At 27.9% G+C, this 17,956-nt stretch overlaps 1 protein-coding gene across 1 annotated transcript; it reads right to left on the bottom strand.

Moving 5' to 3' along the window:
* Positions 1-4,386: 4,386 nt before the first annotated feature.
* On the bottom strand, positions 4,387-7,946 carry LOC114175019 (plant intracellular Ras-group-related LRR protein 6-like). Its single transcript, XM_028059774.2, has 3 exons — positions 7,451-7,946; positions 6,696-6,865; positions 4,387-5,510 (listed from the first exon to the last, which is right to left on the bottom strand). Exons 1-3 carry the CDS (start codon positions 7,652-7,654, stop codon positions 4,829-4,831), a joined length of 1,056 nt encoding a protein of 351 aa, XP_027915575.1. The 5' UTR covers positions 7,655-7,946; the 3' UTR covers positions 4,387-4,828.
* Between the last annotated feature and the right edge of the window lie 10,010 nt (positions 7,947-17,956).

The following is a 17,956-nucleotide window of genomic DNA, read 5'->3' as shown; positions in this document are numbered from 1 at the left end:
ATGCATACAGCATGTTTGAAGAAATTCCTGTGAGTTCATGGGCATCAATTATTTCTCTAGTCTTTTAAGTGCTTGAATGGACAGTGGAGCACTGGGACATGGGTCATGTGCTTATTGTCAAACAATTCACATGGATTTTCATTGTCATCTCCACAATGATAATGCTTTCATTTCCTTGTATTCCAAATATGGGACAATTGATGATGCTTTGAACATATTTTAAAATATTTTAGAGAGGGCATTTATCACATGGAACACCATGAGTTGCTATGCTCATCAACACTTCAATAGCTTGAAAATCTGTATGCAAGAGTTGGTTGGTGGGATCAGGTAGCACAAGTTCCAATGAAAGACAAAGGTCACAACCGTTTTAGTTAGGTTGAAGCCCAAAGCAAAGTCTTTTGAAACACAATATAAGCCAAATAACATAATGACAGAAATTCTTTTGATGATGAATAGTTTGATGGAACACATAACATGATTGTTTTAAACCTTCGTTCTCTGATGTGTGAGGAGAAAAAAAAACATTTGGCTTTCACTAGCTTCTTTGTTTGGGGTTTATTACATTTTCAGCATTGAATTTCAGATTTGGTTTTCACAAGAACTGAGGCCAGTCAGTTTCTTATAAGTGTTATGTTCATGGGTATCATGAAGCTAAAGAAATCGTGCAAGCAATGTGGTTTGTATGATGCAACTATATATTCTTGAATCCAACATTTAGTGTCAAGGATATTTAATACAGGTACGTTTGTGTATGCTTAAAATACGTATCTACAATAATTTAAAAGTATATATGGAAATATTAGATAGATATCCGCACCACAACTTTAAATATATGCTTAGGAGAATGTTCACACTTGAAAGAATTGATGTTCTTTTTAGTGAAGTTGAATTGATGATGATAATTCTTTTATTAGAAACCATGTCATGAATCGATTCATATTATTTTTTAATTATGTTAAGCGGTAAACTTTTGAGTAGTGATCCGATAATTGATAGAAGAATAGATGTAATAAATAATAAATGTCATTAGTATAGACTCTAACTTAAGGACGTTAAAAAAATTTGTATCTGCGGGTATTTGCGGATAAAATCCACAACGGTTAGGAAATGGATGTTAAAAATGGATATCTGCGGGTAACAAGTGTTTTTTATATCCGCATGTTAACGAGGCGGTTACCGATATCATAGTATACCCATACCCGTGGATACCCATACCCGCTATACTCTAACTTAAATTAAAAAAATTATCAAAACATTAACACATTAATTTTGAATGGGTTATTTTTTTATCAATTTGTTTTAAAAAATCTTCATTTATTTGTAAATTGTCATTCAACACTATTTAAATGAGTTATTTTCACTTTGTTTGAAATTTATAAAGGTTATTCATTATATTTTTATTTGAATTTATGGTTATTTTTTTTTATTAAATATTAAATTTTTCTTTTGTAAATATCCGCGAGTACTCGTAGATATCCATGGATATTAAAAAAAAATATGTGAGTACCCGCATAACGGATACCCGCACGGATATAGATATAGGTATGAGGTCAATATTTATCCAGCGGGTAGGGTACAAAGGAACTACTACACGTACCCGACTCGCCCCGTTGACATCCATACTCTAACCATGTTAAAAAGTAAACTTTAATCCAACTCAACCTTATAAAATCAGCTTGTAAAGTGAGATTTGTACCTACTTATATACTATACAATATCTTATCTTTAATCGATGTGAGACTTCTAACAGATTATTTATCACAATTGAAATAAAGATACATGAATACGATATGCTAATAATGATAAGATTTAACTTTTTTAAATATTATTTGTAATTCATGATTATTAATGAATAATACAATTCTTATGGAGAGATGGTGTGGATAAAACTCAAATTATTCAAGACTCTCTACTGGTGCAAATGTGAAATTACTACGAAGATGAACCGAAATTATATCCAAAAAAATGTAACCTATATTGAAGCAATGACGTTTAAAAATTACTATAGTAAAGATTAGATTACGATTCAGTAAAAAACATAATTTATTTAACTATTGACTATTGATTAGAGATGACAAAAATATTTCTGTTAGTATCTATGGATAATGGGTCATGAGTAATTTAATATCTTCTTATAAATAGATTGGATGTAGGTATCATATTATCTGTACTCGCAGGTATCCATTACCTGTAAAAAATTAAAATTTAAAATTAAAATTTAATTTATATTTTATTAGGTTAAATTTAATTAAAATAAAATTTAATTTACAATATATTTATATTATTTTTATAATTTTATTTAAATTTCTTTTTAAAAATTTATAAATTATTTTTAAAATATTCATGACTACTCGCATGTTCACATGTAATTTTTAAACGGATATCTGACGAATAACAAGATGAGTAACAGGTCAGATTTTCTTTTACGAATCGGGTATCGGGTAGCCGTGTCTGACCCGAACTGTTGTCATCCCTACTATAGACTATGATTCCTTGAAAGAATTAAAAAGTCTTTTTGATTCTTTCTCTCTTAATTCAAAGTCTTAACATTTAGTGACCTATGATAACACATGTTTAGTTTATATACATTTTGTTGAGAGTTTAAGTGTGAATTTAAATTACATATTCATTAAAGATAAAAAAGAAGTTGAACATTGTATAAGAGAATTTATAAAATCATTTCCTTAATAATTTAGGTGGATGATGGTCTAAATTTCGTATGTAAGTTGGATTCATGTCTAATTCTTATTGGTTAATATCTCGAAAGAGTATTCAGTTTTCATTTCTGTCTCGATTGTTGGAGGATTGCTTTCCAATTAAGAGCATCTTAATCTTTGGGTGTTAGCTTAAATTGTCAAAAGTTTCGTCTGAGGGTATTCGTTGGTTGTTTAGTTAGTCTATGTGATTGAATCTTCTGATTGGCAAGACCTGTTTTGGGCCAACCTGCAATAGGCCCACACAACGCGGATCAGGGTGGTCTGTTTTCCATCCATTTGATACTACCTTACATTCTCTTTTATTTAGATATATCAAAGTTCACTTTTATTAGAACAATTTTATACCTATACAAGAATGTCAAATGGTAATTATTGGTGTCTAATGACTTTTTTGTATTTGCTTGCATAGGAATCTATGAAAGGTTTTTGTTTTCATAAGATATTAATTTAATACCATATTTATACTAGACAATATAATATTTATTTGAATTAATCTTCAAAACAGGTTGCATGTGGAAGCAGAAGGTTATTTTAACCTTGTGTTTGGATGAGATATTTAAAAAATTTCAAAAAATTGAAATATGTTGTATTGAATCACTTACAATTGAATTTCCTTCCTTTAATAAATAGTTTGTTTAGATAGAGTAATTGAAAGAAATTAGATTGCAATTTTCTGGTTTAGATAAAACAATTTAATTTTTATTTTAAGGTAAATTCAACTTTATCCTTAAGCCTGATTTGAGTTAGCCCGACCTTCATCTAGGATGACTTGTTTCAACTTTCGGTTCAGGTTGACTCACTAAGATTCATCCTGGGCCAACTAGGTCGATCTTCGGCATAAGACGACTCAGCTCAACTTTCAGCCTAGGCCAACTCAACTCGACTTTCGGCTCGAGCCGACTCGACTCGACCTTCGAACTAGACCGACTTGACTCCCCCATAAGCTCGACTTCACTGACTTGGCTTGACCTTCAACCTAGGTCGAATCGATTCAACCTTTGACCCATGCTGACTCGTTTCAACTTTCGACTCGAGTTGACTTAGTCTCAACTTTGATCAGGGCAAACTCAGCTTGATTGCCAAACTCGGCTCGACTTCGACCCAAGTCGACTTGACTCGACCTTTAACCTAGCTGACTCGACTCGCTAATCATCCTAGACCGGTTCAAATTGACCTTTGACCTAGGTCGATTCGATTTGACCTTCAGCCTAGGTCGACTCACTCGACCTTTAACCTAGGCCGACTCAGCTCAACTTCAACCTGGACTGACTCAGCTCAATTTCGGCTCGGATCAATCATCGCTTGGACCAGTCGACTCGATCTTTGGCTCAGGTCGACTTGACTCGACCTTCATCATAGGCTAACTTAGGTTAACCTAGTGGGTGAATGGTAGTGGAATGAGAATGAGTGAAATTTTAATTTTTTTATTTTTTGAATGAATTTCAAATTCTACCCTTTTAAATATTTGAAATAAATTTCTTGAAGTTCCTCAATTTCATTGTAATTTTCTCGTCCAAATAATTTATTTTATTTCAAAAAATTTCAAATCTTTTAAATAAGTGAATTACTCGATTAAATTATCTCGTCCAAACACAACATCAAGCAAATGATACATAGCTAGTTTCCATGACAGCTATTTTATTATTTGCTTCAAAGATCACCAATATTGCTTCAAAGTTCACACCATTATTGCTTTAAAGGAACATATACATACGTATGGTAAAACATGTTTTGGAGGCAAATTTAGAGAGTTGGCACTCCAATTAATGTGAGATATGCTTTTGGGTTGAAATGTACCAGAAAGTGTGGTGCAGATAAAGCAAACACACACTAACACATTGGCGAGATAAGCACAAAGTTTATTTACAGACCAGAGCGAGGTTATAGCCATTACATATATATGTGTGTGCGCATATATATGCAGTAGTTGCTTAATAGTCTGGAACTAAATCTAATAGATCCTGTCCATCCATGAAGCAAGAGGGACCTACTGCACAGTCTGAATACCCCGCCACGGTTCCCAAGTCGGTGGAACGTAAACATAACAATGCAGTGAAATCAATCAAAACTAGTGATCTTACTCAGAGCGCAAAACGGCGACGTTGAGCTCAGGCGCTGAAGTAATTGCGGGGTGAGAAGAGGCGACGCGGCGAGAACATGCCGGTGTAGCGCGGCGAGGTGAGGCTATCGATTGGTCTGTAATCAGGCATGATGAAGGCTTCACGTTCCTCGCGGCTCACACCTCTGCTGGTGTGTCCATTGAAGGTGCCATACCTCACAAGCTTCCCCACCCACGATTTCTTCTTCGTGGGGCTCTGATGGCCCGCGTTCATCTTCTGGCACAGGTACTCCTTCACCGCATGCAATCCCTGCTCCATCACTTCCGGCGGCGGTGAACTCAGAGGGTTCCCCTCCACGCTCAGCTTCTGCAACTTCTTCAGGCACCCGACGGAGTCCGGCAAGGACCTGATCTTGTTGTAGCTGGCGTCTAGTTCCACAAGGGAGAGGAGGAGCCCCACCGAGTAGGGTAGAGAATCCAGGTACTGGAAGTTCTGGCTCACGTTCAGAGTTTCTAGGTTTATCAGGTTCTCCAGATCTTCTGGGAGAGATCTCAGGCAGTTCAAACGCACGTCCAGAATCTTCAGAGCGGTTAGGTGACTTGTCGAGCGAGGAAGGAACACCAGCTTGTTCGAGTTCACCGATAGCTTCTTCAGGTTTATCAGTTCGTACCCTATGTTCTCTGGAAGCTGGATCAACTTGTTGAAGTTCGCATTCAGTTCTTCTAAGCTTCTGCTAATTCAAAACCCATAATGTATTAGTCACAGAAAAAACGGTAATCACAGTTTTTTTTTTAACCTTTCTTAACAAAAATGTTTTTCATAAGTACCAAACAGTTAACTGCACATTTAAGGTTGTCTGTGAAATATATATTCATATCACTCATGCATGCATGTCTCCAAAAATTACAACGTAATGGATAATATTAGGTTTGGAAGGATAAGAGTATTATGTGGTTATTGATGTGTTGCTTGGATTGTGCTTTCATTTGAACGTGGGTATCCAAATATCTATTGTCTATTTGTCGTTTGGTGATGATGTCCGGTGGATTCTTGTAACTAGGAAAACGATGTTTGAGCGAATACTATTCTTGTAAAAAACTTGTTGGAAGAATAATGGTTTTCCACGGAAGTATCACTTATTGATTGACTTTCTCCCCCTTTGTTTTAAGAATTTTGTATTGGCCTGGTGTCCTCCATCTTTTGTTGTTTTTAAGCTAGTCAATTAAGTAATAATGATACCCGAAGAAAATGGAAGATTTTTATTTTTGTCCGCAACTTGTGACAACGGCCCACAATGAATGCTTAGAAATTCTATTTTTTACGGTTGATTTTCTAAATATAATAACGGTTGAATAAAGTTTAAATATATTTAAATGGGTAGGTATATTTTTAATCGGTACAGTTTAATAACCAAATACTTATAACGCTTTCAAATCTACTACTGATCAGGAATTTCATTATTCTTACGCATATTCAAGAACAGGTAAAACAAAATAAAATAAAAACTCACGTACAACAGAAATTAAACGTCATCATAGCAGGGAAAGCAAGTTATTGAAGTGCTTAGGACTGTTTTCTGCACTATGTGTTTTGTTGTTTGACTAACGTAAAGGTGGAAAGCAAGTGTATGACTCAAACTAAAATGGAATCAGCAAGAAGTTTGTGTGAAGACTTAATTAGTTAAATTTTTTATTAAACTGTTATTAGATTTGACTAATGCAATATTTAAATTGAAAACATAGACATAATCAATTATTGGTTTTAATTAAAACACGGACTTGATAATATACATGTTTCTAGTTTTCCTCTCTCCCTGTTCCTGTCTCTACACGGGGTTGTACTAACCTTATCCTATGAAGCAACATGCATAGAATTAATTAGGAAAAGGAGAAAGAGATGTGTTAAGAAGGTGAACCTGCAATTTTCAATTGTTTTGGGAAGGTATTCGATGAGGTTGCCAGAGACATTCAAAACCTTGATCTTGGAGAGGCAGCCAATGGAGTTGGGAAGGTACCTAAGCTGGTTGGAGTGCACGTCCAACACCACCATGTTCAGCAGTCTCGCTGTTAAGGACTCTGGTATGTTCTGTCACACCAACATATTCAAAACCAAACGTTAATTAAAAATAAACTGCACCATCATTTCTTAAACAACAACATGAAGACAGTTACATAGGACTTATTAATAAAATCATGTCGGCTAGCTAATTAATTAACTAGTATGTAGCGTCAACCATATATAGCGTACCGTAAGGAAGGTAAAACTATTACTACTAAGACAGACTCATTAAAGTTTAAGAGATAATTAAATAACAATTTGGATTTTTCATTGATAAAATAAAGTGTATAATTTATAATTTCATTGCTATAAATAATAATTGTTCAAAAGTCTTACTCTAAATCAAGATATAATTAAATAATATTACTGCCTATATCGTTTGTTTTTATTCGAGTACATCTATTAACGTACGACAGCACGTACGCGTTTGAGTGTAAGAGACATCAACACAATATATATATATATATATATATATATATATATTGATAAGTGGCTTCTCCTTTTATGATGATTGAGGAAAAGAAATGGATTATACGTGCAAATGAAAAGCAAGTTGTGTTGAGGCTGTACATTTGTGCAGAAAAATGAAGGTGTATGCATGGAGGTGATTACCTGAAGATTGTTATTGGAGAGGTCCAACTTGCAAATGGTGGCTAGATTAAGAGAGGGGTTGGGAAGGGAGTCCAAGGACATGCCACTCAAGTCTACTATTTCAAGCCTTTCTTCCTCTATGCCTTTGCTTCTCTCCGTTTTCTTCCTGAAATCGACCTGCACAGACATGGGCTGCTGAAAACGTTGCTGTTGCTCGTACATCATCTTGTGGAAAATGAATGAAATACAGCAACAGAGTTGAAAGTAAAATCTGGTTTTGTCGATTTTGTTTTTGTTAATTTTGTTGGTGTTTTGTTTTTGTGAAATGGTAGGCCTCTGAAAAGAAAGAGAAAGAGAGAGAGAGAGAGAGAGAGAGAGAACGGGGAAGGGAATGGATTGAATGGTGGAAAAAGAAGAGAGTTGTTGGGTTTATATGGAGAAAGGAAAGAGGATGTACGGAGGAGAAGAAAGAGAAGAGCGGAGAGTGCGGTCCACTTGTAAGTGACGTATCATGGAAGTACAGCAACCGTATGTATTTATGTATGCTTAGGGTTGCGTGGCCATCTTCCTCACTTTGATCCAGTCAACAACACACTTTTCTTTCTTTTTCTTCCATCTCTCTTTCTATTATACTTCAATTCGGAACAACCCATGATATTTAATCAAAAATAAATAAATAATAAGTTATTGTAACAAAATAGTTCTTTTTGTTGAATAAATAAATGAATATTTTTATATGTATAATTGCGTTAGGTGTGATGAACGCGATGCTCATCAATCCGACTTTAATTAGGTTTATACAATCTATTTCAATCAAATCTTGTGAAATCAATCCAATCCTCTTTTTTTTTCTTGAGTCAATTCGAGTTGGTTGAATAACATAAATCGATAATGGTCCATCTAGTTTAACTCTATCATAATAATTCTTACTAATTTTAATTATTGAGATCCAAATATCAGTTGGAAACTAATTTCAATAAAAAAATAGTGTATATTATACTTTGTTAGACTTTTTGCTGGATAATAGATTCTTACATTCATTTCATATTTAAAAAATGTAAAAAGTAGTTTGGTTCTTACTCATCTAATGTAACATTTGGTATAAGTAGATATTTAACATTTCTTGAAGAATGATGTAAATGTGAAAATTTCGTGTTTGGTTGAGGAAAATAAAATAATAAATAAATAAACACATCTTTTTTTGGAAGTATCAAAGTCCTTTGAGCTTGCACATCCGTTATGGTAGTTATAAACTTACAAGACAGTGTACCTTTCCTATGCTCTTAAACCTAAATTACCATTTTTTAAATTACATCACTCATTTTTAGAGGGAATCTATCAATCAATCATGATTGTGTCAATAATCATAACTACTACGTAATTCTATCAATCAGTGTCTCAAATAATTTTTCTGTATAAGCCATTTTTTGAATTATATTCTGATGAGAATGACTCACCCCTCTTTATTTTCTTATGAAAAAAATTATTGTTCCTGTGGAGAACATTATTTTGATACCTCATTTATCTTTTACAATCATTTAACAATTCTAAATAACAATAAAATATTATATTAAATCATTTAATTAAAATACAAAATTAAATCAAATAATTGATTTAATCTGTTTAAAGTATTTTGTTCATTATACATTTTACCTATATTAAATAATTATGAGTTAAATAAGTCTCGAGCCCCAGTATATTGTATTTTTTTAGTAACCATAATTAGTTTCTCAAAGTAAAAACTTAGTAAATTACCAAGTGTTGGTTTAAGTCTTTCGAATAAAATATTTAGTTGTATGTAATTTATAATACTATGTTGCTCTTTATTTTTTTAATTTTTAAATATTTTAAAATTTGTTGTCTTTGAACTTATTTTCTATAATAAAAATATGTGTTTTTATCATTTAATGATGTGTGTTGTTATCTAAATTATGTAACATAAATATTTAATTCATATTATTCTTTAGCACTTTGTATTAAACATGTGTCAATTTAATTGATACATGAACAATAAAAATAATATAAGTTTAAAAAAATTGAACCCGAAATATTTACTTTGTTAAATATCAAGTTTAAAAAATATTTGTTCTAGTACATCTAATAAGTCTTACATAACTTAAAAGTCGAGATCGAATAGTTTGTGTTTTTTTTAAGAGATTTAAAAGTGATAGTATAGTAGATTTAAGAGTAAATTTTATCAAAATTTGTATAGGATTTAAGTGATGTGACTAATAAAAAATAAAATTTAATGTATAAAAAAGTTAAATTATCAAATTGCTCTTTCTATTAAATATAGTATAAAATCATGTTTAGATAAGTTGTAATTAATTTTAAAAAAATTTCTACATAAATTTAAATATTAAAGATAAATATTAATTGAAAAAAATATACTTTAATATATTTGAATCGAAAAATAAAATATTTAAATTTTTTTAATACAAAAAAAAAAGTGTTGTGAACTCCTTTAGAACTATTCCAACTTCCTGCCACAAAGTAACACAATCCAAAAATAAAAAAGAAGTGGAATCGGATACAACTAATATGGATCTGGATAATGAAGCATGAAACTGGAAATATAAATTCTAGAATGGGTAAGCAGCAATGGAACTTTTTTTTTCAATATAATAACAAGGATAAAATGGTAATTTAACACATTTATTTTACAAATCTCTTCTAAACAGTGAGATTGAAAATATAATATAATCTCGCAAAATCATCGTCTATCAATCGCTTGTTTTCACTGAAAACCAACAATCATTTTTTTATTAAATCATCGCTCTCAATTCTTTGAGTTCAGTAAATTTATGCACGAGAACACGCCCTTAAAAATAAAATCGTGATAGAATTTCAAACTCTCTAAAATATGTATAATATCTAAAAAAAATTAAGTGTTTCTAATAATATTGTTAGATGAACTCGGGTCTAATCAGTATAATATTAAATAGTCATAAGTTAAAATAGAAAATAGTTCGTATAGAAAGCTTAATCTTATTTACTCCAAAATAATTAGTATGATTTATTTATAGAAAAAGGAGCACAACTATATCTGGCCTGTCAGGGAAAAGACAATTCAAAGTGTTGTTCTTCAAACAGTGTCTCCCTCACGGCCACCGCGAATCACGGGCAATGTCAATGGTTGGGGAAGTTCTCATCTAATTCAAATGAAAATCAATTTCAATTTCATTATTCTTTAGTTTTCTATGCAATACCATCTATCCAATTTCAAAACACCTTTACCAATTTTACTAATATAAGGTTCAAAAACATATACAGGATCAAAATACATGTTAGATTTTTTTATCACCTAAAAAAACATTAAATAACAAACTAAAATAATTACTCAGTATATTAATTAAATTAGTATTTTGTCACTATCTAAAATTGTTTTTCATAAATAAAAATTATAATTAGTTTATAAATTAAAGTATAAATTGATTTTTAATATTAACCAGTAAGGTTTAAATTAATTATAATTATTAATTATAAATTAGTCTTTAATTTTAAATTAAAAAAATAATTTAGATACTGATTCACTGATAGTTAAAACTTTGATAATTAATATTAAAAAATAATTTAGAATTATTTATAACAAAAAATATTTTAGATATTAATAATTTTTTGTTTATAAAATAGTAATTAAATTAGTTAATAGTGATGAATTATTTTTTTGTTTTAAAAATTGATTATTATTTAATAATTTTTTTTAATTTATAAATTGATATCAAGTTTACAAAATGAAGAGAGTAAGAGAGCATCCATATATAATTTTATCTACAAGATATATATATCTCAATAACAAAATCAATCTTTATTTTATGAAATAATTTTATAATAAATTAAATTTAAACTTACTATTTAATACACTCAACCAAAATAAATATGTGAAATGAAATATGATAAAAAAAATATTTTGACCAGCTTATTCTTTTATAAGTGGAAAATAATTATTGTGGTACATATCCCTTCTGAATTAATGGTAGCCACAATATAAATTATTATTTTTAATAATCAGACATTTCCATTAGAATAATCGTCTCTTTATGACTATATTTAAAATTGTATAAACATCACTTTCAGAATTCAGAAAACGTCTGTTGGTAGTTGAATATGTAACACAATATCTTCGTAAAAATTCCAGTCGTATATACAAGGATTTTGTTGAACACTAATTTATTTGCCACATTTTTTTATACGGTAAAAAAATACATTATCTCACAACCGCATTTAGTTTTATTATACTTGACATAGTTTTTTTTATTATAATTTGGATCATCTAAAGTTGACGATATATATATATATATATATATATATATATATATATATATATATATTATGAGTTACAGGTTCGAGCTATTGCTATGACTTTGACTCTAACTTAGTGTTACCTGATATGGTTGATTGATGGAAACTAGGGAGAATGAGGGGTCCAGATAATTATTTTTGTTGATTTGATATAGGGAGAAGAAAAAGAAAAATAATTTTAGAAAATATTAAGATCTATTTTATATATATATATATATATATATATATATATATATATTTGTATTTTTTATTAAATTAATCAAATTAGACGATTTTAAAACTCTTTTCTCATATTTTCACAATATAAATGTTGTGGGTTGCATAATTGTTCCGTGGCGGAGATTAGATAGGCTAAGTCACAATCCAAGTGAGATTCTTAGTAGGACAATTACTGAGGAGAAAATTGTTGCAAGTGACATCAATTGTCCCGTGACAGAGACCAAGTGGACCGAATTACAATCGAATAAATCGTGACGCTTGGGCTTGTGTTACGCTCTTAAGTGAAAAAGAATTGCGTCGTGACTAAAATTTATAATTTTTGACCTAGTAATAAGCGCTCGATCCTAATAATAAAATATTTATTTTCTTTACTCAACTTATTTATTTTTATTTTTAATTTTTAATTTTTTATGTTTGTTTCGTCATCAAGCATACCATTAATAGAGACTAATTTATTCTTGCTTTATGCATGATTTATGTTATCTAATATATGTTTCTGTAGTTGTACCTCCACTGGTTACAAGAATCGCATATACCTTTGTCTGAAAGGTTTTCAAAAGTCAAGTTCACACAGAATGAATTTTATTTTTTAATATTACTTAAAGCATTTTTGTTTAAATAAATTAAGTAAGAAAGATGCAACTTTATTATAAAAGTATAATTCTCGTATAATGCAGTTATATCAAGCCTTTTCAAATTTTAATATAATTCTTATATTATTATATCTGATCAAATTGTAAGAAAATTTCAAAATAAATTTTTGATAAAATATTTTGTAAGAATGAAGGGCCTGTTGAGTTTAATTAGATTATGTCTGATGTACTCTTTGTTGAATTTAATATTTGGATTTTAACTCGTTTATATATTATATTTGTTGTAGAAGTTGATTATGACTAACTTAATTATTTTTTATTGAACCCACAATGTCTTTATTTTCCTTTCTACATTCACCAAACACGTACTACGAGTTTTTATTAGCTTTAACATGAGTTCCAAGTTTAATTAGAGTGAAATTGATTTCAATTAAATACTATTTTTTTTTTTAAGTCTGGCTTACAGAGTAATATTAATAACAAAATTTATAAAATTCAAAATTTAGTTAAAAATGTCATAAATCTTATCTTATAACAAATAAATGATAATATTTTGAGGTAGATTCTATCAAGAGATTCAATAGTTATAATAAAACCTGAATTAAATATGATTATAAATTAATATAATTTTTAATTCAAAATCTTTATAAGATAATTGTTCGTTATTATTTATTTTATATACTCTCCAGTCAAACTTTAATTTGCCAAAAAAACAACAGATTGTATATCTTATTCATTTAAAAAAATTTAAAAGAAAATAAAAAATATAATTCAAACTATTTTATTTTATTTTTAAAAAAGGTAAAGACTCTATTTTTAATTAATTTTGTAATTCTTTCACAAAATTTGAACCCCCACGTTTGATAAAATATTGCAGCTTAATTCTACTACATAAAGTTGATTTTGCCTGTCATAAAAAAATTAGATATATTTTGGTAAACAATATAAATTTTTTTTGCATTAAGTGTCAAATTATTTAAATTGATCAAAAATAAATAAATATTATATTTAAAATATAATATTTATTTATTTAATAATACTTTTTATTATACTTCTATATCTTGTGTAGTTTTTAATGATTCGAAATATTTATATTACGTAAAAAATCTAAAAATACATTAATTTTAAAATATTTCATTTTAGTTTCTTTAAATTAAATTTAACATTATATATAAGAATGTAGTGTTTTTAAAAATAAAATTTTCATATTTTATTAACGATACTTTACTTTTTTTTTATAGTTAAGAAAGTGAACGATGAATAAATATAGAATTAATAAATTGTCTTATTTTTTAAAATAAATATGTCAACTTTTCTCTTTCTCCAAACTCTCACCATAACACTGTGTTACTTCCACATATTTACTATATAAACGGATGAGCGGGCGAATTAATGTTGTGTTCGCTTGATTCTGCTACATTTTGCATATCATAAGAATATTAGATATATTTTGATAAATAATATAAAATATGTTTAAATTAAGTGTCAAATTATTTAAATTGATGGAAAATGAATATTTTTATTAACAAATTCAGTTATAATCAAAATATAATATTTATTTATTTAATAATACCGTTTATTGTACTTCTATGTCTTCTGTAATTTTCAATCATTAAAAATATTTATATTACGTAAAAAATAAAAATGTAGTAATTTTAAAATGTTTCATTTTAGTTTCTTTACTTTAACATTATATAAAAGAATGTAGTGTTTTTTAAAATAAAATTTTCATATTTTATTGACAATACTCTAATTTTATATTTTTTTATAGTTAGAAAACTAAATGATGAATAAATATAAAGTTAATAATTTGTCTTATTTTTAAAAATGAATATATCATTTCCTCTCTTTCTCTAAACTCTCATCCCTAACGTTGTGATGCTTACACATATTTACTGTATGAACTAATAGATGAGTGAGTAAATGCTTACACAACTATTTTTGTGTAGGAGCACATGGAATCGGTTCCATTGCACGTTTGAACCCAGAGAATTGATTTTCGTTGTAGAGAACCGATTTTGTTACTTCATAATCGATTTTATGACACATTAGATGATGGAGGAATCAGTTATGGAACTCATTCTTTTAGATTATAACTGATTTTGGGTGCACAATATGGGAAGAATCGATTTTAATCTGGAGGAAACTGATTCCCTTCCTTTGAAACTGATTATGCCTTCTTTTCCTATTGTATTTTTAAATATTTTTTTGTATCTTTAATTTGTTGTAAAAGAGTATTTGGATTCTAAAGTATTTATTATTTGTGAAAAAACAAATTCAAATCATGGAAAGAAAACAAAAATAGGATGATAAACTTTTCACTGTGAAACATTATGATTTGCAAAGAAAGTGTAAATAATAATAAGGGTTAATATTCTTTTAGTTCCTAAACTTAGACATGAAATTAGAATTTATCTATGTTCCAAACTTTCATACATTTTGATTCTTAAATTTAAAAAATTAATGGATATAATTCTTATAATCTAACGACATTAATTTTTTTTTACATGTTAAATGTTTTCTATGCTAATGTTTGAGTTGTTTACACTATTTTGACATGTTTTAGTTTAAATGTTAACCTAAAACATCTTTTAACAAATAAGAGAAAATTATAACATTGTAGTGTCAAACAAATTATATTCATTCATTTTTTATGTTTAGAAACCATAGTGTATCAAAATTTGAAACATGAAATTTCACGTTCAAATTTGAGAATTAAAAATATATTTTACCTTAATAATAATAAAAATAATATAATATAATATATATTAATTTTAATTACAAGAGAAAATTATAATCTTACACTTTAATCTAATAAAAAAATTTATCTATCACATCCATAAAATCTTTTCTAACTTTTTAAAACTTTTCTTCAAATCTCTTCACCTTTATTTCTAAATATTTTATAAATACAACACAAATTTTATCTTCAAATGCATGCATACATTTTCCTTCACGTTTATCTTTAAATGAAAACAGCGCATAAATATACTTTTTGAGTATCAACTCCATTCTTGAGAAAAAGACATACCGATAAGGTGTGGTTGGAGACGGAAGATGTCTCATATAATAGATTAAGAAAAGACTTAAGAAGGGGTAAATATACCAACAAATATTAAAGGAAAGAATCTAAAATAAAAAAAATATGTAATTTATGCTATTATATATATGGTTTTTATTTTCGATAAAAAAAAAGTTGTTTTTGGATTTGAAAATCCTTTGAAAGAAATCGTGAAAGACAGTTGAACGTGTCCTTCATAAAAGGCTTTTCAAGTTTATTGATTAATGCGATTTGAATATTTAAAGCATGAAGAGTGACGGGTAATTCAGTTCAAGTTTCAGATCACTAGCTGTAGCTATCAGATTATATCAAATGTGTAATCGTGATTGCGACTTCAAGCTATCAATTAGTGAAAAAAAAAAAACACTAAATAAATTTAATAATATTATTCTTGTGTTTTTTTTTTTTTTAATTGCATCGCTCATTTATCTTATATTCTTTTCTGTCTTTTTCTTTTTCTAGAGAAAATATTCAATAAAAAACCATTACTGAACTGTACTTGACTTACAGTAATTTTAGTGATAGTTTCCCCCGACAAGTTGACTTCATTAATTAGTTAATAAAATATTAAATTGAAAAATATACCAAAGATAATAATAGCATCCCGACTTTTATTTTTTTAATATGAAAAGACCAACCAACTATAGAAGTGGGTAGATTTGTTATACAATATAAAAGTTACTTCTAAATGGTCAAGAGTGCAATTTGAATGTTTGAAGCGTGGGGATAAATAATTATTATGTGAAAGCATAATAGATAACAAATTTACCAAGTGGTTAGTATTTTAAAAAAAGAAAAAAGAAATTCATAAAACCATTTTTATCATTGATAAAATTGAAGTCGGTAAAGAAATCACATACTTGCTTCCATCTTCCTCCACGTCATCTCTGGCGCTATGATCTTAGATTGGATTATTAAACGTGGTGCTGTCTTCTTCTACCTCTAGTTTATATATAATATATAGTTTAATTCGTTACAGAATTCTCCATTTCAATAACGAATATTCTCTATTTCAATAACGAAATGTTAAGTAGATTTTTTCATTCGAGTTTTTATTTTAGAAAATTTGTTGTAATTAAATTATTTCTATTAGAAGTATTTTAACAGTGTTATTTTGGGTCATGTGTCAATATATGATTTTTTACCTTTTTTCTTATTTATATTTTTCAATAATTTTAAAAATAAAAAATTGTCACGTGTCAATATGATATTATGCCACGTGGTGAAGATAATGTGATGTGGTAATGACAGTGTCACATGTCACTCTTGAATGTGAAAAGTATCAATGCAGTCCCTCTATTAGTTATTTTGTCTCAAACTGGTCCCAAATTTTTAAAAATTGAATCAATTTCATTTCTATATCAAATTTAATTTTTATATAAATTTTACAATGGTATTTTTATAATAATTAATTTTTTTTAACAAAATTAAGTTTATTTAAATATATATTTTGTATTGAACTTTATTTAAATATTATTTCAAATATTTATATATCAATAATTTATAGACTAATGTTAGAGTTGATTTAAAAATAACAACTTTATAAATTGAATTGTAAAATTTTAAATAAATATATTTATTTTAAATTGTTATAAAATTGTTTTAAAATTTTATATTTGAATTTATAAAGTTTTTATTTTTAAAGCAACTCTAACATTTATCTATAAATTATAGATATATAAATATTTAAAACAAAATTTAAATAAATATATTTATTTTAAATTGTTATAAAATTGTTTTAAAATTTTATATTTGAATTTATAAAGTTTTTATTTTTAAAGAAAATTTAACATTTATCTATAAATTATAGATATATAAATATTTAAAACAAAATTTAAATAAAATTCAATGCAAAATATATATTTAAATAAATTTAATTTTGTTAAAAATATCAACTATAATAAAAATATCATTATAAAATTTATATAAAAAATAAATTTGATATAAGAATAAAATTGATTCAGTTTTAACAAAATTAAGACTAAATCAAGACAAAATAATAAATAGAGGAATTGTATTGAGACTTTTCATATTCAACAGTGACACGTGGTATTGTTACTGTCACATCATATTGCCTCTGCCACGTGACATAATGTCATTTTGAAATGTGGCAATTTTTATTTTTTTAAAATTATTAAAAAAATTAACATTAAAAAAAAATAAAAAAACATGTGCTGACACGTAGCACATAGTTAATACTATCAAAGTACTATTAATGAAAAGAATTTAATTACAATAAATTTTCCAAAATAAAGATCCAATTGAATCAAATAAAAATGAGGAGACCTATTAAAATTGAGAACTCTAAAATATTTAACCTAATATATATTATCTATGTGTACATCAGGATGC

The sequence above is a fragment of the Vigna unguiculata genome, chromosome 3 (genome assembly GCF_037176805.1).
Source record: "Vigna unguiculata cultivar grain cowpea cultivar isolate G323 ecotype 2 chromosome 3, ASM3717680v1, whole genome shotgun sequence".
NCBI lineage: Eukaryota > Viridiplantae > Streptophyta > Magnoliopsida > Fabales > Fabaceae > Vigna > Vigna unguiculata.
This window is presented reverse-complemented; position numbering and strand designations above follow the sequence as displayed.